This window comes from Dendrobates tinctorius, unplaced genomic scaffold (genome assembly GCF_039654945.1).
Source record: "Dendrobates tinctorius isolate UK_male_01 unplaced genomic scaffold, ASM3965494v1 ptg000342l, whole genome shotgun sequence".
NCBI classification, from domain to species: domain Eukaryota; kingdom Metazoa; phylum Chordata; class Amphibia; order Anura; family Dendrobatidae; genus Dendrobates; species Dendrobates tinctorius.
Window position 1 is genome coordinate 4,196,303 of NW_027362008.1, and position 24,442 is coordinate 4,220,744.

The 24,442-nt window shown below is 37.1% G+C and overlaps 1 protein-coding gene across 1 annotated transcript; it reads left to right on the plus strand.

Annotated features, from left to right (window-relative positions):
- Positions 1-2,770: 2,770 nt before the first annotated feature.
- LOC141074910 (serine/threonine-protein kinase SBK1-like) lies at positions 2,771-4,420 on the plus strand. The gene is made up of 3 exons (XM_073562219.1): positions 2,771-2,945; positions 3,248-3,450; positions 3,860-4,420. Exons 1-3 carry the CDS (start codon positions 2,771-2,773, stop codon positions 4,418-4,420), a joined length of 939 nt encoding a protein of 312 aa, XP_073418320.1.
- The last annotated feature ends 20,022 nt before the right edge of the window (positions 4,421-24,442 follow it).

A 24,442-nucleotide genomic window follows, 5' to 3' on the forward strand; every position in this document is an offset into this window, starting at 1 on the left:
TCCCTTAATAGGACAGTGAATAACAGTTGATGTTACATTTCCTTTCTGAGAGAAAACAGATGCAAAATAGGAATTTAAAAGTTCAGCCTTCTCAACATCCTGTCTTACCATTTCATCATTTTCATCCTGTAAAAATCCTATAGCATCTTTGACTTTTCTTTTACTTTTGACATATCCCCAAAATCCTTTATTATTGCTTTTGACATCTCTTGCAAGTCTCAATTCATTTTCAGCTTTAGATAATCTGATTTGTGCCCTGCAGGTTCTGCAGACAGCATTATATTCTTCTTTAGATATGCCTCCCTCTTTCCATTTTATAAACATTTTTTTCTTCCTTTTTAGCATGTGCTTAAGTTCTGTGTTCATCCATCCTGGTTTCCTTAAATGCTTCCTATTCTTCCCTCTTTTCGGAATTGTTAACAACTGTGCTTTGAGAATTTCATTTTTCAAGATTTCCCATCCTTCCTGGACATTTTTGTCTTTAAGGATATCCAGCCATTGGATCCCTCCAATTCTCTTTCTGAATCCCTTAAAATCTGCCTTTCTGAAATCTAACGTTGACGTCTGAGTCTTCACAGGTCTTCCGCCTCTAGTTATCCAAAATTCTAAAATAGCATGGTCGCTACCTCCTAGGGTCCCAGCCACTTTTACCTCCTCAACCATTTCCTCCCTGTTTTTAAGGATTTTCAGAGAAGTTATTCTCCATGAATTGAGTATCGCTGATTATGTACTGGAATCTCTCCATGCTGATATTTTATCGTCTTTTCAAATCTGAGTGAACAAAGAATTTGTTTTTTCACTTCATCGTTAAGCTAGGTCATCTCTTTTTTGGATTTTTTTATTCCAAGACATGGCAGTTTTGTGCTCAGAGCTTCATGATCTATTAACGCTGTGAGATGGATTGTTTTATATGTCTAATGTAACGCAACAAGTATAAAAATGTTCTATAGTGAAGGTCAAAACTGGCTCCAGTATGTAACAATAAAAATGAAATAATGTGAAAACTTTTTTCACTATCTCATAAAGCTAAATTTATAAACCTTTCCAAAAATAAAATGAGATTGGCGTACAAAATCAGCTCATCAAATAAGGAAATTCTCCCATTACACTAAAAATAAATTTGCAGAAACTGGTACATGACCTGTACCCATAGCGGTGCCATTTACTTGGTGGAAAGGGATGAAATTAAAAATAAAATCATTTGAGTCAACTAAACATCCAATAATATTTTAAAACAAACCTGTTTTGTGACTAAAAACAGATCTGCTCATCTCTCATCAGTACATGGGTGGTAGAGGTTAGCAGTGAAACAATAGAAATTTATTTAGATGCATTTACATTGTTACATGATATGAATACAGTTATGTTAGATGTCTTGTGACTACAGGTAAATGTTCTTTACCCAATTTAATAAAAAAATCTACTTACATCCAAATCTTCATTTCACTTGACCAAATAGTGAGATGTTGATGTAATTATCCTTTACAGAAACCTCTTGATTATGTCTTCTGCTGACATACTCACACTTTTTAAAGAAATGTTTTTATTCAATATTGGCTCGTTCACCCGTCTTAATCTAAAGTCACTGGATGCTTCTATAATTAAATGTAAATAAAAAAAAAGAAGGGGTTACCAGATATGAAGATGCTATGCTACTGTGAAGGTAACGTGGCAAATGCATTTCCAGTAGATGTAAAAACAGTAAATTTCTGAAGATCATAAAAAAATAGACATCAATCAGCTATAAAAAGCTAACACATGTATTACATTCTTCAATATGTTGTACACTTGGACGGGATGGCCATGGGGGTGGCATTCACGCCAAATAAGTATCAACACAATATCTCAGTGCAATTTTGCACATCTTTAATATTGTATAAAATATAGAAAGCCACTTCTACTAGATGTCTAATAGCATGTAAATGAAGACTGTTATAGCTCCCATTTACATGAATTACACACGTATATACAAGATGTATGAAGCATGGAACACCTTACTATATTAATAAATAATACAATTGAGCAATTTGAAGCAAACACTGCACTCAGCAGCTATTAATCAGGTAATCATAGCAGTGGCCCTAACAATTTCAATACCATGGTCATTGCATATTTTAGAAATTTTGTCTCTTGACTTCATGAAACTATCATGAAATAATACAATGAATAACATTTCTCTCTTTAGTTTACCTAATTATCAGCACAATGGTGAATAGTATCACAGGGCACCACAGGAAATTTCTATCCCTTTGTGTTGTCCCAAACCAGCATTCTCCCTGGAGAGATTTATAAATGTCAGTTTATATGTAAATGGAGACAGTAAGTCTTGGCCAATGACAATATCCCACTAATTAACAACCCCCTGCTCTTCCCAGATATAAATTGTTTCCTCCTCTCAGTGACATCTACTTCACTCCAGGTATTATTTGTGGTCAGAACTGGCCTCTGAGGAGCATCAAGCTGTAGACTTGTTGGTGTACAGGAGGAGTTCAGCACCGACTATCATCTCTTTCAGTAGCAGTAGACATCTTCAATCTCCATCTACAAAGGTGAATATATGATAAGTATAGCACAGCATATAGTAGATGGTATTACTGCAGATCCCTGGGGAATTATGCAATGCTGGAACATTATTACAGTGACTGCACACTATTATACAATTGTGCATTTCTAGTCGCAGTTTACACGAGGTGATTACAGTATGTTATTATGGGTCTCAAAGATGTTTCATGCTTTATTCAATGCCATATCTCATTTCATTTTATTCAGAATGGCCACCAACATCAAGGAAGCAAGCAAGAACACGGCAAAACACCTTCTTCATCTGATATCAGAAACTTCCAAGAACCTGAAGATGATGGAAGTGACTGACCACTTTGAACTTTTGCTAGAACTTGGGACTGGATCTTTTGGAAATGTACACATGGGAAAACACAAACATTCAGGTGAGATGATGATGATGGATGATGACTATGAAGATGACTGAGCCATCAGGGTGGTTTTAGATGAATGTGAAAGATGAAATTGAAATCTGCTTGTACCCTGACAAACTGTACTTGTTAACAATCATTAAGTATGACCCTAGTTGTATCCTATCTACAACGTGTCATTAGTATTCTGCACCACTACCCTCTAGTCTTATGAATGCTCCTGTGTAAAGTGATTGATCAGGTTGTTTATATGGTTTTAAAAGTGTTATGGAATATGATGAGGATGAACATTAACAATTATAATGTTTATTCAACAGGACAGACCGTGGCAATTAAAATGATGGCAAAGAAGAAGACTCCAGAAGACAACTTCTTTCTGGAATATTGCATTTCACAAACCCTCAGCATTCATCGGAACATCATATTTACTCACGACATCTTCTTCCATACCAGTAGGGATTTTGTGTTTGTTCAGGAAGTGGCACCGGCCGGAAATCTCCAGTCCATCCTTGTACCTAAAGTAAGATCTTAAGCTGTTCTCCACTTTTACATATTCAAGCATTATTCATACTGCTGAAGAAAAAAATTAGTGGTCTTTATTGTAGATCTGACATCTAACATTACCCTATTTCCTCAGATTTAATAAACTCATATTTCTGTAAGTAGCAGTATGGGACCCCCATAATTAGGCAGGTTTAGGTTGTATGAGTATGTGTGAGCTAGTAAAATCCTCTATGTGAGAGATATTTAATTTTTAGTGGAAATCTCACATTATAGAGGATATCTGATTAATAGCAGAGTAGAACTGATGTCTGCAGGAATTATATCTACTAGTAGAAGATATCTATAAGTCTTCTGTTCTTTTATATCAGATATGTTTTCCCTTCTGCTGTTCAGCTGTGTAATCTTCTGTGTTGTCTTTTTCTTAGGTCGGCATGCAGGAGGACATGTTGAAGCGTTGTGTTCCTCAGATCGCCAGTGCTCTGGACTTTATGCATAACAGAGGAATGGTTCATCGGGATATCAAGCCGAATAATATTCTTCTGATGGATGCAGAATGTCACTGGATAAAGCTGGCAGACTTTGGACTCACCAGGCTCCAGGGCACATTTGTTCCTTTTGTGCCCTGGTATAAACCCTACACTGCTCCAGAGCTCTGCTGCCTTAGACCAGGAGAACAGTTGTTGCTACATCCTAGTCTTGATGTCTGGGCTTTTGGTGTAGTCATTTATTATGCTCTTTCTGGACTCTTTCCTTGGCATGGGGCAAAACGCGGTGATCGAGATTATAAAGAGTTTGCCTGGTGGCAGGTTGGAAGGGATCTGTCAAAAGCTCCAAAAAAGTGGAAGAAAATTTCAGTGGAGGCCAGAGTAATGTTCTGGGAACTGCTTCAAATAAATGCCTCTAAGAGAGGCTCGGCCATTGACATTCTAAAATTTATGCACTTGCCATGGAAAGCCGAGGAATGTTCAGAGACCGAAGCAACCTGATATGTTGAATCTATGACAAACTGCAATATGATATTTGTTTTTTTAATCAATAATGTCTACAAAGCAGACTGTGAACTATTGTAAATAGCTCAATAAATGAATAAAACAGACTTGAATCTTACTAAAGTTTGTCTCGAGAAAAACAGAAAAAAATATAGAAGTTACGGGTATACGAACATGGGACACTCCCAAAACATTTTTTAAGTCAGTTTTTTTCATAAAAGTAACAAAACATAAAAAGTGATATAGAAAAGGAATTGTCATGGTATTGCTATTCACATTCTACATATTTCACATTGACATGCTTTAGCACTACAGAGTGCATCTTTTTTGTTTATTGAAAATGAAGGTAACTGCAGCTAGTTGGCTCCTGTTCACATTAGCTTGGAAGTGCCAGTCTTTTTGTCACTAAAAAAATAATACTGGTACTTTATTCCCAAATTTGATAAATATGCTGAGCCTCCATCTTGCTATTTGCACTGGATATTATGCCCATTGGTTAAGAAAACTCCCTTGGTTATACAGGACTCAAGATTTTTTACAAATACAGGATGATTTTGATTGACAAGAATTATTGCAGCTGGTGACAATCCTTGTGCTTTTGCTTTGCACACAATTCCTTTCAATTTGCAGGACCCTGGTATAACCAGGCAGCTGATACAGCAATGGATTCACCAGTTGCCGTGACTTGTATACTGTATATATTTTTTGGAGAAAGATACTTAATTTGAACAATCCATTTCTATTACATATCAAATTATTCTTACAATTTAAAGACAATATTCTTATAGTAAGAAGAGATGTGTCTTTTACTTTTTGGAAAGCATGCAGTAAAAAATAAAATCATTATGAGTCAGCACAAATTCTAATAATTTGAAAACAAAACTCTTGAGTGACTGAATATGATTGCCCTTTGTGCTCAAAAATATTTTACTGCCTGAGTTCCCAATTCATAACAGATTCTGGTATAAAATGTCTCAATGTAAAGTCTCACTATCATTCTTGTGGGTGGCCAGGACTTCCAGCATCACCAGACCTCTGACTTCACTGTGCCTTTGTTGGGAAAAAACTTGGCACTCATAGTAAAATCAGAGGATTTTATATTTGAATTTATTTAACGCTGTCGGAGAAGAGATTTCTATTTCTACTTGGGTAGTTTCTGTCTTATGGGTACCTATGCAATGAAGCATAATGAGAGAGACAGACTGCTCGCTGTGTTTCCAAATCGTCTCTAAGGTTTATTGACAGTGTGAACTTTTATAGAACAAGATCAAAAAGAAATGAAGAATACATAAGACTTGGCAAAATAGAAAGGGAGGTTACACAATCGTTGACATAAAAAGATAGGTTATACAATGAGTTGTCAACCACATCCTCGGACACAAGATAAAATTAAATGAAAAATGACAGGAATACGGTGGTGCTTTCCAAAAGTCAATGTGCTCTAAGTTAATAGTCATGAGTTCATATTCAAAAGATATTTTTCTAAAAAGATGTTAGAACATTTCACCTCAAAAGGGAAGAGAATGCATGTCCTTCAGATTTTCTGGGAATTGTAGGAACTGACCATTAGCCATAGGACTGTGACCACATAGACAGATGATAACTGGATGTCACGACTAGTGACGAGTTCGCTGCCGAGCCAACACCTCCACGTCGACGACCACGACGATGTGGGGTGAGCGTCCCAAGTGGGGATGGAATGTGGACCCACTGGACCACAGGGGGGACCCAGGCCTACCCAGACTAGGGAAGAGTAGCGACCGGGGTCTGTGGCAGCTGAGCATGTGGACGAGGAGGCAGAATGACATGACACCGCACACTTCAGGTATAGACATAAAGTTTACTTGAACAAGACATGGTACATAAACGAAACAGTTATGCAAGGCTCCCGGTTCCGCACATCAGGGAAGGGTACATGTCTCAGGATAACAGAAGAAAGGCAGGAGGTCATTACGGGTTGAGCAGTCCAGGGTTGTCTGGCATGGGTATACTAGGGCGGCCTCTTCCTCAGTCCTCAGGGGTAGCAAAGGGTCACCAGGAGAATATCAGACACCGACCACAAACAGACTTCAGAAAATGGCAGGCATTGTCTGACATTTCAATCACATCCATACACGCAGTACTTCTGTATTCTCCCGCTACCCGTATTTTATCAAAAAAGCTCTAATGCCAATGGACAAAAACATAAATCTTATCTATTTATAGAAACTCTTGGTTGGTTCACTATATCCTCTAATTAGTGTCCTATCTGAGTACCCGGTTGCATACAAAAAAATTGAGCAATTATATTCACATATTGTCTTCACGTGATTTTCCCACTTCATTACAAACTCCCACCCGGTTCCTTCCATTAGGTTTTTCCAAGGAGCAACTAACCAGAGAGTTTTATCTTAATCGCTGCTTTGAGCAACAAAAAGGCTGTTTATACACTGAGCACACATCATTTAGTCTCCATACATCAACAGAGCTGCTTTACAGTAGTACGAAATGAATATGTTGAAGTGTATTTTCCTGGGCCCAACCAGTATGTGGGTACCAAGGTGTAATGGGGTGCATAGGACTATGCAGCAGGGCAGACATTGCTGTCACTCTGTAAACAAAAGAGTAGGGGAGAACCGTATGAATATGGTGAAGTGTATTTTTTTCCTGGGCCCATCCAGTATGTGGGTTCCAAGTGTTTAATGGGGTGCATATGACTATGGTATGAATCTCGGAAAAAAATATTTAAAGCTGTGAACTAGGAGTCAGGAATGCTTCCAGGGGCGATCCCCATGAATTCCCCATTTCATTTGAGCAGTGTTTAAATCATTTTCAGATGTTTCTAGACCTTAAAATGACCCCCTTGGGGGATCACAGCAAAAATGCTCGGGTTTCCCATAGACTTATATTGGGCTCGTTGTTCTGTCCGAGTACCCAAGTATTACAATTTGCTCGACCCGAACAACGAGTGCCCAAGCATTTTAGTGCTCGCTCATCACTAATCCCAGTACTTAAAAAGCGATACTCAATTCATGGAGAATAACTTCTCTGAAATTCAAATTAATTGGGAAAATCCAAACGGTTAAGCGATTTTGAATTTTGCTGATCTGACCCATGTTATAAAACAATCTTATCATATATTGTGCACGATGAATGCCGCATGAAGGGAAAAGTGAAAAACTGCTAAACTTGCTATTCTTGTTCATCTTACCTCACTAAAAAATTGAATTAAAAAAATCATGTATCCCAACGCTGTACCAAAACAACTAGTTTTGTACCCAAAAACATGTCCTCATGCAGATCTGCATTCAGAAAAATAAAAAGCAATGACTCTCAATATGACAGCTATAAAAAACATATTGTGATTTTCTTGGGTATGAACATAATCATGTCAGCACACAGAATAAAGTGAACAAGTCAATTATACTGCTTACGTTTGAAAATCCACCAGGCTTCCCTATTTTGTAATGTAACCTCCGTATCACCCCCTCTGATGGGTGTGTGTATTTTTTCAATTGCATACACCAGAAGTGTTTTCAGGTCATCTTTATGACATTCAATAAAATGTTTTGACACCTGAGATGTGTTCCTTTCCATGTTAATATTCTCTGTGTCATAGATGTGTTCCCCAATTCTTTTCTTCAGCTTGCGTTTTGTGCTTCCAACATGTTTTAGATGGCAGAAGGTGCACTCCATAATATATACCAAGGTTTTAGTGCTACAATTGATAAAGGTTTTAGTAGCAAAATTCTTGCTTTCACTAGAATCTCCAAAGCTAGAGCTCTCTTTAGTGTATTTACAGGACTTAGCGCCACACTTATAAAACCCTTGGTTTTCTGCCAATTTGTGGATTGAATTTGAGACATATTCAAAAAACTTGGCAAAAGGCTCTGACCTAAAGATGGTGCTCTCCTAGAGACTATTCTAAATCCTTTCCCTATAATACTATCTATATCTGGATCCTCTTTTAATACAGATAAATTATTTTGAATAATTCGTTCAATAGAGGCAAACTGGTTACTATACTGCGAGACCAATGTTACAGGAGTGACTGAATGTTCATGTGTGTTACACTTAGCTTTGAATCGCGGTTTTTGAGCCACAATGTTTTCAGCTTTGCTTAAACTCCATTGGGTATAACCCCTTTGGGTCAATCACTGCTTAATGTTAGAAACTTCCTGTTGATAATCTGTATTTGTGCTACAATTGCATTTAGCTCTTGTCATCTCCCCAACAGGTATACTTAGAATCATAGAATCATAGAATCATAGAATCATAGAATCGTAGAGTTGGAAGGGACCTCCTGGGCCATCTGGTCCAACCCCCTGCTCAAAGCAGGATTCGCTAAATCATCCCAGTCAGATGTCTGTCCAGCCTCTGTTTGAAGACTTCCATTGAAGGAGAACTCACCACTTCTCGTGGCAGCCTGTTCCACTCATTGATCACTCTAACTGTCAAAAAGTTTTTTCTAATATCTAATCTGTGTCTCTTCCCATTCAGTTTCATCCCATTGCTTCTAGTCTTTCCTTGTGCAATTGAGAATAAAGTTGATCCTTCTACAATGTGACAGCCCTTTAGATATTTGTAGACAGCTATTAAGTCTCCTCTCAGTCTTCTCTTTTGCAAACTAAACATTCCCAAATCCTGCAACCTTTCCTCATAAGACAGGGTTTGCAGACTGGTCACCATTCTGGTCGCTCTTTTCTGAACTTGCTCCAGTTTGTTGATGTCTTTTTTAAAATGTGGTGCCCAAAACTGGACACAATATTCCAGATGAGGTCTGACCAGAGAGGAGTAGAGGGAAATAATGACTTCACGTGATCTAGACTGTATGCTTCTGTTAATACATCCTAGAATTGCATTTGCCTTTTTTGCTGCAGCATCACACTGTTGACTCATATTCAGTCTGTGATCTATTAGTATACCCAAGTCTTTTTCACATGTGCTGTCACTTAGCCCTATTCCTCCCATTCTATATATGCTTTTTTCATTTTTATTGCCCAGATGTAGTACTTTGCATTTCTCCCCGTTAAAAACCATTCTGTTAGTTGCTGCCCACTTCTCCAGTTTATTTAAATCTTTTTGAATCCTCTCACTCTCTTCTCTAGTATTAGCTATCCCTCCTAGCTTTGTGTCATCAGCAAATTTAATCAGTTTACCCTCAATTCCTTCATCTAAATCGTTGATAAAGATGTTGAACAATACAGGGCCCAGGACAGAGCCCTGTGGTACCCCACTTGAGACATTCTTCCAACTGGATGTGCAGCCATTTACGACCACTCTTTGGGTCCGATCACTAAGCCAGTTATGAATCCACCTAACAGTTGCCTTGTCCATTCCATACTTAGTCATTTTTTCAATAAGGATTGTATGAGAGACTTTGTCAAATGCTTTGCTGAAGTCAAGATATACTATATCTACAGCATTTCCTTGATCCACCCAATCAGTGATACCGTCATAGAAGGAAATTAAGTTAGTCTGACATGACTTATTAGTTACAAACCCATGCTGACTCTGTTTAATCACTTCATTCTTATCCAGGTATTGACATACATGTTGTTTAATAATTTGTTCAAAGATCTTTCCTGGTATAGAAGTCAGACTCACCGGCCTATAGTTCCCTGGGTCCACCTTCTTCCCCTTTTTGAAGATAGGAACAACATTTGCTCTTCTCCAGTCTTCTGGCACTTCTCCTGTTCTCCAAGAATTTTCAAAGATTATGGAGAGGGGTTCAAAAATTTCTTCTGCTATCTCCTTCAGTACTCTGGGGTGTAATTCATCTGGACCTGGAGACTTGAATTCATTTAGGTTAGCTAAGTGTTTCCTCACTATCTTTCTGTTTATAGATATCCTGGATTCTTCTATTCCCTTAATAGGACAGTGAATAACAGTTGATGTTACATTTCCTTTCTGAGAGAAAACAGATGCAAAATAGGAATTTAAAAGTTCAGCCTTCTCAACATCCTGTCTTACCATTTCATCATTTTCATCCTGTAAAAATCCTATAGCATCTTTGACTTTTCTTTTACTTTTGACATATCCCCAAAATCCTTTATTATTGTTTTTGACATCTCTTGCAAGCCTCAATTCATTTTCAGCTTTAGCTAATCTGATTTGTGCCCTGCAGGTTCTGCAGACAGCATTATATTCTTCTTTAGATATGCCTCCCTCTTTCCATTTTATAAACATTTTTTTCTTCCTTTTTAGCATGTGCTTAAGTTCTGTGTTCATCCATCCTGGTTTCCTTAAATGCTTCCTATTCTTCCCTCTTTTCGGAATTGTTAACAACTGTGCTTTGAGAATTTCATTTTTCAAGATTTCCCATCCCTCCTGGACATTTTTGTCTTTTAGGATATCCAGCCATTGGACCCCTCCAATTCTCTTTCTGAATCCCTTAAAATCTGCCTTTCTGAAATCTAACCTTGACGTCTGAGTCTTCACAGGTCTTCCACCTCTAGTAATCCAAAATTCTAAAATAGCATGGTCACTACCTCCTAGGGTCCCAGCCACTTTTACCTCCTCAACCATTTCCTCCCTGTTTATAAGGATTAGATCCAAGGTAGCAGTTCCCCTTGTTTTCTCCCTTACCTTTTGGAAGATAAAGTTGTCAGCAAGAGAGGATAAGAATTTCCTTGACCTGTTAGTTTTGCCTGAGAGAGATTCCCAACAAATGTCTGGATAGTTGAAATCTCCCATGACAACTATGTCATATTTTTTGGAGAACTTGGCCATTTGATGCATAAAGAGTTCATCCATATCTTCAGCTTGCACAGGCGGCCTGTAGTAAATGCCTACAATGGTGTCCTTTCCATTGTTCTGTCCTTGTATTCTTACCCAAACAGTTTCCACAGAACTCCCAGTCTCTGAAGCTTCAATCTCTGTGCAGATATATGTGTTTCTAACATACAATGCGACACCCCCTCCTCGTTTATCAAGTCTGTTTCTTGCAAATAAGTTGTATCCTTCTAGTCTTGTATTCCAATCATGTGTATTGTCCCACCAAGTTTCAGTGATTCCAATGACATCATATTTCTTTTCCTGTGTTAGTAGTTCCAATTCTCCTTGTTTGTTGCCCATGCTTTGTGCATTAGTATAGAAGCATTTTAGTTTGTGATTGGTTTCTCTTTCTCCAATATTTTTATTAATTAGATTCTTTCGTCTTTGTTCTTCCTTTCCACTTCTAATAGCAGAGTTCTCAATAGCATTTGTCAGGTGTATGGCTTTTTCTGGTCTTTTGCTTCCCTTCCCATGTTGTTCTAGTTTAAAGCTCTCCTTACAAGTGTAGCAAGGCGACTTCCAAATACATGCTTTCCAGTCTTCGTAAGGTGCACCCCATCTCTAGCAAGTAGTCCATCGTATAAGTAGTTCACTCCGTGATCCAGAAATTCAAATCGTTGCTGACGGCACCATCGACGTAGCCAGTACTTTTAATTGTATGTTTAGGATGATGGCTTTTTACATGGAGTATAGCATTGCCTGCTGTGTTCTTTCTAAATTTTTGTGTTACTACAGGTTTACCTGAAATTCCTTGTAAAATCAAATAAAAAAAATCAATGCATGAAATTTTATGGCGGACCACAAATTTTAAATTCAAGGGATTGCAATTAATATAAAAATTAAAATCCCGTATGGCAGATACATCAGAATTCCAGATGATAATGATATCATCTATGTATCTGCCGTCCCAATAGACACAATCTTTAAATGGATTATTTACAGTATAAATATACAGCTCTTCCCACCAGCTCATTACCAAGTGAAATTAGCAAGTGAAGTTGTCAAGCGATCCACTATATGACCAAGATGAAAATCTTTCTTTGCAATTGCGGCTTGTTCCCAGTCAACTTACGTGCATCGTTATATTTTACTTTTGGTTATGTGTGTTTTTCCATGCGTTATTCATCCTGTTTTGAATGTGAATGTTTTTTCTTTGTCATCTAGGAATATTTAACACCATCCACTATATGATTAAGATATAAAGTATTTTTCGCAATTGCGGCTTATTCCTCGCTAGTTTATGTGGATTGTTATGCAGGAGCATATTGCTATCTGTGTTTTTTTATGCGATGTAGATCCGGTTTTGAATCAAATTGTTTTCATTTTTGCTTTCACCTAGGTACTTTTACCCTCCTCCGCTGAAATTGTGTTTTTAGATCTGTGTCTCTTACTATTACTCTATGACACTCAGTGTATGATAGAGAGAAATGTATTTTTCTTCTTTCTATGATTGTTATTGAGAATAATATAATAGAAAAAATGTCTTTGTAAGGCTGTGTGCCCACATTGCGCTTTTTCAGAGTTTCCGTGGTGATTTTAAACAAGTGATTCTGCCGCTGAAATGCTTAAGAAAATCATTCCATGTTATCATAATTGATTCCGCACATGTTGTGCTAATGGTGCGTATTTTACCGCTGCGGAATTGCTTAGCGGTAAAAAACACAGCATGTTCATTAATTTTGTGGAATCGCATGCGATTATGCATACATACACTTGTATTGCAAAAGCGCATAGGAAATCGCATGTTAAAACATATGACAAATGCATCAAAATTGCTAAAATCTTCAAAACTGCATGCGTTTTTCCAGCTAAGGGTGTGCGTTTCTCCTCAGGAATATTCTACTTCAAAACTGCAATGTGGGCACATAGCCTGAAAGCGGCTTTTCTATCCTCTAGTCTGAGTGGATGGCTGTAATTTTTCATTCTGACGTTTGATCCATCATATGATATTCACTCTGTTCCAGAGTGAAATTGTATTTTCCTCTTTGGTTGTTTTGTAAAAACTCAACATCAATTTTTACAATTATGGTTCTTTCATTTGCTCCCTTATATAAATGTATATTTCTCTACTTCTGTACTGTGGCTGCTAAGAAGAATTTACAATATACTGCGTTTGTTCTGCGCAATTGAAATACATTCTCGCCTTTATGCCATGTGGAATTCACATTCTTGATTTTAGCCATGTATGTCTTCACTTGTAATTCATTTACGTTAATTAGATATGTTCATTGGCTTTCACTAGTGTTCAGCATATTAGTGCTTTCTCGAACAATGCCTGTTATCATGACTAAGGGTGCTGGGACACCTGAAACGCGTTGATAACACAATCTTATGTACCATTCATGCTGATATTTTATCTATTCACATCTGAGTGAATAAAGAATTTGTGTTTTCACTTCTGGATCATGGCTTTTTTGTTACATTAGCCATACCTTTCTTTTTTGGGCAATATAGATGTAAAAGTGTTTTTTAAGTATCAGTTATATTTGTCAATACACTTTTTAAGTGTAACTTATTAGCATGATTTTATAAGCACTTTGTTGCAAGAGAAATAAAGAAAACAGTAATTTTAACATTTATTTGTATTTTAAAGTTTGTGTTATCTGATGTGCTGAAATAATAACACAGTAACTGCATTCAGTAGGTCAGTACTAATATGGTGCTGGTAAATTTGTATAATCTTAATTGTTTTTTATGTTTTGTACAATATACACTTTAAAAAAAAACCATTTTTATACTATTTTACAATTTTTTGTTAGTGGCGTGGTATGAAGATTTATTTTTGCCTGAAAATCTGTAGCTTTTGTTGTTAACAGTTTGTTGTACATGCAACTTTTTGATCACTTTTACATTATTTAGGAGGCAAAATGAAAGAAAAACACGTAAATTCTGAATTTGTTTTAATATTTTTTTAAACCCCAGTCACTGTTGGGTATAACTGTCATGGTATCTTTATTTGGTGGACGATATCATCACCATATTTTCATAAACTTCACTTATTTATTTTTCGGTTTATTGTAGGTGACGCTGATTGAAGCTTTGTTTTTGGTTATATATGCCTTTCTAGTTATTATTTATCTCATTGTTTTGCTGGGAAGCAGAAACAAACAGCTATGAATTGGAAATAGTTGTTATTTTTATGGAGTTCGTCCAGCAGTATAATTGACATGATCACTTTATTCTGTGTGCTGATATGATTATGTTCATATCTAAGAAAATCACAATACATTTTTTATAGCTGTCACATTGTGAGTCAATGCTTTGTATTTTTCTGACTGCAGATCTGTATGAGGACATGTTTTTGGGTAACAAACTAGTTATTTTGGTATAGCATCGGGATACATGATTTTTTAATTCAGTTTTTTAGTGAGGTAAGATGAACAAGAATAGCAAGTTTAGCAGTTTCTCACTTTTCCCCTCATACGGCATTGATCATGCACAATAAATGATAAGATTGTTTTATAACATGGGTCAGATGAGCAAAATTCAAAATCGCTTAACTGTTTGGATTTTCCCAATTAATTTGATTTTCAGAGAAGTTATTCTCCATGAATTGAGTATCGCTGATTATGTACTGGAATCTCTCCATGCTGATATTTTATCGTCTTTTCAAATCTGAGTGAACAAAGAATTTGTTTTTTCACTTCATCGTTAAGCTAGGTCATCTCTTTTTTGGATTTTTTTATGCCAATACATGGCAGTTCTGTGCTCAGAGCTTCATGATCTATTAAGGCTGTGAGATGGATTGTTTTATATGTCTAATGTAACGCAACAAGTATAAAAATGTTCTATAGTGAAGGTCAAAACTGGCTCCAGTATGTAACAATAAAAATGAAATAATGTGAAAACTTTTTTCACTATCTCATAAAGCTAAATTTATAAACCTTTCCAAAAATAAAATGAGATTGGCGTACAAAATCAGCTCATCAAATAAGGAAATTCTCCCATTACACTAAAAATAAATTTGCAGAAACTGGTACATGACCTGTACCCATAGCGGTGCCATTTACTTGGTGGAAGGGATGAAATTAAAAATAAAATCATTTGAGTCAACTAAACATCCAATAATATTTTAAAACAAACCTGTTTTGTGACTAAAAACAGATCTGCTCATCTCTCATCAGTACATGGGTGGTAGAGGTTAGCAGTGAAACAATAGAAATTTATTTAGATGCATTTACATTGTTACATGATATGAATACAGTTATGTTAGATGTCTTGTGACTACAGGTAAATGTTCTTTACCCAATTTAATAAAAAAATCTACTTACATCCAAATCTTCATTTCACTTGACCAAATAGTGAGATGTTGATGTAATTATCCTTTACAGAAACCTCTTGATTATGTCTTCTGCTGACATACTCACACTTTTTAAAGAAATGTTTTTATTCAATATTGGCTCGTTCACCCGTCTTAATCTAAAGTCACTGGATGCTTCTATAATTAAATGTAAATAAAAAAAAAGAAGGGGTTACCAGATATGAAGATGCTATGCTACTGTGAAGGTAACGTGGCAAATGCATTTCCAGTAGATGTAAAAACAGTAAATTTCTGAAGATCATAAAAAAATAGACATCAATCAGCTATAAAAAGCTAACACAAGTATTACATTCTTCAATATGTTGTACACTTGGACGGGATGGCCATGGGGGTGGCATTCACGCCAAATAAGTATCAACACAATATCTCAGTGCAATTTTGCACATCTTTAATATTGTATAAAATATAGAAAGCCACTTCTACTAGATGTCTAATAGCATGGAAATGAAGACTGTTATAGCTCCCATTTACATGAATTACACACGTATATACAAGATGTATGAAGCATGGAACACCTTACTATATTAATAAATAATACAATTGAGCAATTTGAAGCAAACACTGCACTCAGCAGCTATTAATCAGGTAATCATAGCAGTGGCCCTAACAATTTCAATACCATGGTCATTGCATATTTTAGAAATTTTGTCTCTTGACTTCATGAAACTATCATGAAATAATACAATGAATAACATTTCTCTCTTTAGTTTACCTAATTATCAGCACAATGGTGAATAGTATCACAGGGCACCACAGGAAATTTCTATCCCTTTGTGTTGTCCCAAACCAGCATTCTCCCTGGAGAGATTTATAAATGTCAGTTTATATGTAAATGGAGACAGTAAGTCTTGGCCAATGACAATATCCCACTAATTAACAACCCCCTGCTCTTCCCAGATATAAACTGTTTCCTTCTCTCAGTGACATCTACTTCACTCCAGGTATTATTTGTGGTCAGAACTGGCCTCTGAGGAGCATCAAGCTGTAGACTTGTTGGTGTACAGGAGGAGTTCAGCACCGACTATCATCTCTTTCAGTAGCAGTAGACATCTTCAATCTCCATCTACAAAGGTGAATATGTGATGAGTATAGCACAGCATATAGTAGATGGTATTACTGCAGATCCCTGGGGAATTATGCAATGCTGGAACATTATTACAGTGACTGCACACTATTATACAATTGTGCATTTCTAGTCGCAGTTTACACGAGGTGATTACAGTATGTTATTATGGGTCTCAAAGATGTTTCATGCTTTATTCAATGCCATATCTCATTTCATTTTATTCAGAATGGCCACCAACATCAAGGAAGCAAGCAAGAACACGGCAAAACACCTTCTTCATCTGATATCAGAAACTTCCAAGAACCTGAAGATGATGGAAGTGACTGACCACTTTGAACTTTTGCTAGAACTTGGGACTGGATCTTTTGGAAATGTACACATGGGAAAACACAAACATTCAGGTGAGATGATGATGATGGATGATGACTATGAAGATGACTGAGCCATCAGGGTGGTTTTAGATGAATGTGAAAGATGAAATTGAAATCTGCTTGTACCCTGACAAACTGTACTTGTTAACAATCATTAAGTATCACCCTAGTTGTATCCTATCTACAACGTGTCATTAGTATTCTGCACCACTACCCTCTAGTCTTATGAATGCTCCTGTGTAAAGTGATTGATCAGGTTGTTTATATGGTTTTAAAAGTGTTATGGAATATGATGAGGATGAACATTAACAATTATAATGTTTATTCAACAGGACAGACCGTGGCAATTAAAATGATGGCAAAGAAGAAGACTCCAGAAGACAACTTCTTTCTGGAATATTGCATTTCACAAACCCTCAGCATTCATCGGAACATCATATTTACTCACGACATCTTCTTCCATACCAGTAGGGATTTTGTGTTTGTTCAGGAAGTGGCACCGGCCGGAAATCTCCAGTCCATCCTTGTACCTAAAGTAAGATCTTAAGCTGTTCTCCACTTTTACATATTCAAGCATTATTCATACTGCTGAAGAAAAAAATTAGTGGTCTTTATTGTAGATCTGACATCTAACATTACCCTATTTCCTCAGATTTAATAAACTCATATTTCTGTAAGTAGCAGTATGGGACCCCCATAATTAGGCAGGTTTAGGTTGTATGAGTATGTGTGAGCTAGTAACATCCTCTATGTGAGAGATATTTAATTTTTAGTGGAAATCTCACATTATAGAGGATATCTGATTAAGAGCAGAGTAGAACTGATGTCTGCAGGAATTATATCTACTAGTAGAAGATATCTATAAGTCTTCTGTTCTTTTATATCAGATATGTTTTCCCTTCTGCTGTTCAGCTGTGTAATCTTCTGTGTTGTCTTTTTCTTAGGTCGGCATTCAGGAGGACATGTTGAAGCGTTGTGTTCCTCAGATCGCCAGTGCTCTGGACTTTATGCATAACAGAGGAATGGTTCATCGGGATATCAAGCCGAATAATATTCTTCTGATGGATGCAGAATGTCACTGGATAAAGCTGGCAGACTTTGGACTCACCAGGCTCCAGGGCACATTTGTTCCTTTTGTGCCCTGGTATAAACCCTACACTGCTCCAGAGCTCTGCTGCCTTAGACCAGGAGAACAGTTGTTGCTACATCCTAGTCTTGATGTCTGGGCTTTTGGTGTAGTCATTTATTATGCTCTTTCTGGACTCTTTCCTTGGCATGGGGCAAAACGCGGTGATCGAGATTATAAAGAGTTTGCCTGGTGGCAGGTTGGAAGGGATCTGTCAAAAGCTCCAAAAAAGTGGAAGAAAATTTCAGTGGAGGCCAGAGTAATGTTCTGGGAACTGCTTCAAATAAATGCCTCTAAGAGAGGCTCGGCCATTGACATTCTAAAATTTATGCACTTGCCATGGAAAGCCGAGGAATGTTCAGAGACCGAAGCAACCTGATATGTTGAATCTATGACAAACTGCAATATGATATTTGTTTTTTTAATCAATAATGTCTACAAAGCAGACTGTGAACTATTGTAAATAGCTCAATAAATGAATAAAACAGACTTGAATCTTACTAAAGTTTATCTCGAGAAAAACAGAAAAAAATATAGAAGTTACGGGTATACGAACATGGGACACTCCCAAAACATTTTTTAAGTCAGTTTTTTTCATAAAAGTAACAAAACATAAAAAGTGATATAGAAAAGGAATTGCCATGGTATTGCTATTCATATTCTACATATTTCACATTGACATGCTTTAGCACTACAGAGTGCATCTTTTTTGTTTATTGAAAATGAAGGTAACTGCACCTAGTTGGCTCCTGTTCACATTAGCTTGGAAGTGCCAGTCTTTTTGTCACTAAAAAAATAATACTGGTACTTTATTCCCAAATTTGATAAATATGCTGAGCCTCCATCTTGCTATTTGCACTGGATATTATGCCCATTGGTTAAGAAAACTCCCTTGGTTATACAGGACTCAAGATTTTTTACAAATACAGGATGATTTTGATTGACAAGAATTATTGCAGCTGGTGACAATCCTTGTGCTTTTGCTTTGCACACAATTCCTTTCAATTTGCAGGACCCTGGTATAACCAGGCAGCTGATACAGCAATGGATTCACCAGTTGCCGTGACTTGTATACTGTATATATTTTTTGGAGAAAGATACTTAATTTGAACAATCCATTTCTATTACATATCAAATTATTCTTACAATTTAAAGACAATATTCTTATAGTAAGAAGAGATGTGTCTTTTACTTTTTGGAAAGCATGCAGTAAAAAATAAAATCATTATGAGTCAGCACAAATTCTAATAATTTGAAAACAAAACTCTTGTGTGACTGAATATGATTGCCCTTTGTGCTCAAAAATATTTTACTGCCTGAGTTCCCAATTCATAACAGATTCTGGTATAAAATGTCTCAATGTAAAGTCTCACTATTATTCTTGTGGGTGGCCAGGACTTCCAGCATCACCAGACCTCTGACTTCACTGTGCCTTTGTTGGGAAAAAACTTGGCACTCATAGTAAAATCAGAGGATTTTATATTTGAATTTATTTAACATTGTCGGAGAAGAGATTTCTATTTCTACTTGGGTAGTTTCTGTCTTATGGGTACCCATGCAATGAAGCATAATGAGAGAGACAGACTGCTCGCTGTCTTTCCAAATAGTCTCTAAGGTTTATTGACAGTGTGAACTTTTATAGAACAAGATCAAAAAGAAATGAAGAATACATAAGAATTGGCAAAATAGAAAGGGAGGTTACACAATCGTTGACATAAAAAGATAGGTTATACAATGAGTTGTCAACCACATCCTCGGACACAAGATAAAATTAAATGAAAAATGACAGGAATACAGGGGTGCTTTCCAAAAGTCAATGTGCTCTAAGTTAATAGTCATGAGTTCATATTCAAAAGATATTTTTCTAAAAAGATGTTAGAACATTTCACCTCAAAAGGGAAGAGAATGCATGTCCTTCAGATTTTCTGGGAATTGTAGGAACTGACCATTAGCCATAGGACTGTGACCACATAGACAGATGATAACTGGATGTCACGACTAGTGACGAGTTCGCTGCCGAGCCAACACCTCCACGTCGACGACCACGACGATGTGGGGTGAGCGTCCCAAGTGGGGATGGAATGTGGACCCACTGGACCACAGGGGGGACCCAGGCCTACCCAGACTAGGGAAGAGTAGCGACCGGGGTCTGTGGCAGCTGAGCATGTGGACGAGGAGGCAGAATGACATGACACCGCACACTTCAGGTATAGACATAAAGTTTACTTGAACAAGACATGGTACATAAACGAAACAGTTATGCAAGGCTCCCGGTTCCGCACATCAGGGAAGGGTACATGTCTCAGGATAACAGAAGAAAGGCAGGAAGTCATTACGGGTTGAGCAGTCCAGGGTTGTCTGGCATGGGTATACTAGGGCGGCCTCTTCCTCAGTCCTCAGGGGTAGCAAAGGGTCACCAGGAGAATATCAGACACCGACCACAAACAGACTTCAGAAAATGGCAGGCATTGTCTGACATTTCAATCACATCCATACACGCAGTACTTCTGTATTCTCCCGCTACCCGTATTTTATCAAAAAAGCTCTAATGCCAATGGACAAAAACATAAATCTTATCTATTTATAGAAACTCTTGGTTGGTTCACTATATCCTCTAATTAGTGTCCTATCTGAGTACCCGGTTGCATGCAAAAAAATTGAGCAATTATATTCACATATTGTCTTCACGTGATTTTCCCACTTCATTACAAACTCCCACCCGGTTCCTTCCATTAGGTTTTTCCAAGGAGCAACTAACCAGAGAGTTTTATCTTAATCGCTGCTTTGAGCAACAAAAAGGCTGTTTATACACTGAGCACACATCATTTAGTCTCCATACATCAACAGAGCTGCTTTACAGTAGTACGAAATGAATATGTTGAAGTGTATTTTCCTGGGCCCAACCAGTATGTGGGTACCAAGGTGTAATGGGGTGCATAGGACTATGCAGCAGGGCAGACATTGCTGTCACTCTGTAAACAAAAGAGTAGGGGAGAACCGTATGAATATGGTGAAGTGTATTTTTTTCCTGGGCCCATCCAGTATGTGGGTTCCAAGTGTTTAATGGGGTGCATATGACTATGGTATGAATCTCGGAAAAAAATATTTAAAGCTGTGAACTAGGAGTCAGGAATGCTTCCAGGGGCGATCCCCATGAATTCCCCATTTCATTTGAGCAGTGTTTAAATCATTTTCAGATGTTTCTAGACCTTAAAATGACCCCCTTGGGGGATCACAGCAAAAATGCTCGGGTTTCCCATAGACTTATATTGGGCTCGTTGTTCTGTCTGAGTACCCAAGTATTACAATTTGCTCGACCCGAACAACGAGTGCCCAAGCATTTTAGTGCTCGCTCATCACTAATCCCAGTACTTAAAAAGCGATACTCAATTCATGGAGAATAACTTCTCTGAAATTCAAATTAATTGGGAAAATCCAAACGGTTAAGCGATTTTGAATTTTGCTGATCTGACCCATGTTATAAAACAATCTTATCATATATTGTGCACGATGAATGCCGCATGAAGGGAAAAGTGAAAAACTGCTAAACTTGCTATTCTTGTTCATCTTACCTCACTAAAAAATTGAATTAAAAAAATCATGTATCCCAACGCTGTACCAAAACAACTAGTTTTGTACCCAAAAACATGTCCTCATGCAGATCTGCATTCAGAAAAATAAAAAGCAATGACTCTCAATATGACAGCTATAAAAAACATATTGTGATTTTCTTGGGTATGAACATAATCATGTCAGCACACAGAATAAAGTGAACAAGTCAATTATACTGCTTAAGTTTGAAAATCCACCAGGCTTCCCTATTTTGTAATGTAACCTCCGTATCACCCCCTCTGATGGGTGTGTGTATTTTTTCAATTGCATACACCAGAAGTGTTTTCAGGTCATCTTTATGACATTCAATAAAATGTTTTGACACCTGAGATGTGTTCCTTTCCATGTTAATATTCTCTGTGTCATAGATGTGTTCCCCAATTCTTTTCTTCAGCTTGCGTTTTGTGCTTCCAACATGTTTTAGATGGCAGAAGGTGCACTCCATAATATATACCAAGGTTTTAGTGCTACAATTGATAAAGGTTTTAGTAGCAAAATTCTTGCTTTCACTAGAATCTCCAAAGCTAGAGCTCTCTTTAGTGTATTTACAGGACTTAGCGCCACACTTATAAAAACCCTTGGTTTTCTGCCAATTTGTGGATTGAATTTGAGACATATTCAAAAAACTTGGCAAAAGGCTCTGACCTAAAGATGGTGCTCTCCTAGAGACTATTCTAAATCCTTTCCCTATAATACTATCTATATCTGGATCCTCTTTTAATACAGATAAATTATTTTGAATAATTCGTTCAATAGAGGCAAACTGGTTACTACACTGCGAGACCAATGTTACAGGAGTGACTGAATGTTCATGTGTGTTACACTGAGGTTTGAATCGCGGTTTTTGAGCCACAATGTTTTCAGCTTTGCTTAAACTCCATTGGGTATAACCCCTTTGGGTCAATCACTGCTTAATGTTAGAAACTTCCTGTTGATAATCTGTATTTGTGCTACAATTGCATTTCGCTCTCGTCATCTCCCCAACAGGTATACTTTTAATTGTATGTTTAGGATGATGGCTTTTTCCATGGAGTATAGCATTGCCTGCTGTGTTCTTTCTAAATTTTTGTGTTACTACAGGTTTACCTGAAATTCCTTGTAAAATCAAATAAAAAAAATCAATGCATGAAATTTTATGGCGGACCACAAATTTTAAATTCAAGGGATTGCAATTAATATAAAAATTAAAATCCTGTATGGCAGATACATCAGAATTCCAGATGATAATGATATCATCTATGTATCTGCCGTCCCAATAGACACAATCTTTAAATGGATTATTTACAGTATAAATATACAGCTCTTCCCACCAGCTCATTACCAAGTGAAGTTGTCAAGCGATCCACTATATGACCAAGATGAAAATCTTTCTTTGCAATTGCGGCTTGTTCCCAGTCAACTTACGTGCATCGTTATATTTTACTTTTGGTTATGTGTGTTTTTCCATGCGTTATTCATCCTGTTTTGAATGTGAATGTTTTTTCTTTGTCATCTAGGAATATTTAACACCATCCACTATATGATTAAGATATAAAGTATTTTTCGCAATTGCGGCTTGTTCCTCGCTAGTTTATGTGGATTGTTATGCAGGAGCATATTGCTATCTGTGTTTTTTTATGCGATGTAGATCTGGTTTTGAATCAAATTGTTTTCATTTTTGCTTTCACCTAGGTACTTTTACCCTCCTCCGCTGAAATTGTGTTTTTAGATCTGTGTCTCTTACTATTACTCTATGACACTCAGTGTATGATAGAGAGAAATGTATTTTTCTTCTTTCTATGATTGTTATTGAATCATAGAATCATAGAATCATAGAATCATAGAATCGTAGAGTTGGAAGGGACCTCCTGGGCCATCTGGTCCAACCCCCTGCTCAAAGCAGGATTCGCTAAATCATCCCAGTCAGATGTCTGTCCAGCCTCTGTTTGAAGACTTCCATTGAAGGAGAACTCACCACTTCTCGTGGCAGCCTGTTCCACTCATTGATCACTCTAACTGTCAAAAAGTTTTTTCTAATATCTAATCTGTGTCTCTTCCCATTCAGTTTCATCCCATTGCTTCTAGTCTTTCCTTGTGCAAATGAGAATAAAGTTGATCCTTCTACAATGTGACAGCCCTTTAGATATTTGTAGACAGCTATTAAGTCTCCTCTCAGTCTTCTCTTTTGCAAACTAAACATTCCCAAATCCTGCAACCTTTCCTCATAAGACAGGGATTGCAGACCGGTCACCATTCTGGTCGCTCTTTTCTGAACTTGCTCCAGTTTGTTGATGTCTTTTTTAAAATGTGGTGCCCAAAACTGGACACAATATTCCAGATGAGGTCTGACCAAAGAGGAGTAGAGGGAAATAATGACTTCACGTGATCTAGACTGTATGCTTCTGTTAATACATCCTAGAATTGCATTTGCCTTTTTTGCTGCTGCATCACACTGTTGACTCATTTTCAGTCTGTGATCTATTAGTATACCCAAGTCTTTTTCACATGTGCTGTCACTTAGCCCTATTCCTCCCATTCTATATATGCTTTTTTCATTTTTATTGCCCAGATGTAGTACTTTGCATTTCTCCCTGTTAAAAACCATTCTGTTAGTTGCTGCCCACTTCTCCAGTTTATTTAAATCTTTTTGAATCCTCTCTCTCTCTTCTCTAGTATTAGCTATCCCTCCTAGCTTTGTGTCATCAGCAAATTTAATCAGTTTACCCTCAATTCCTTCATCTAAATCGTTGATAAAGATGTTGAACAATACAGGGCCCAGGACAGAGCC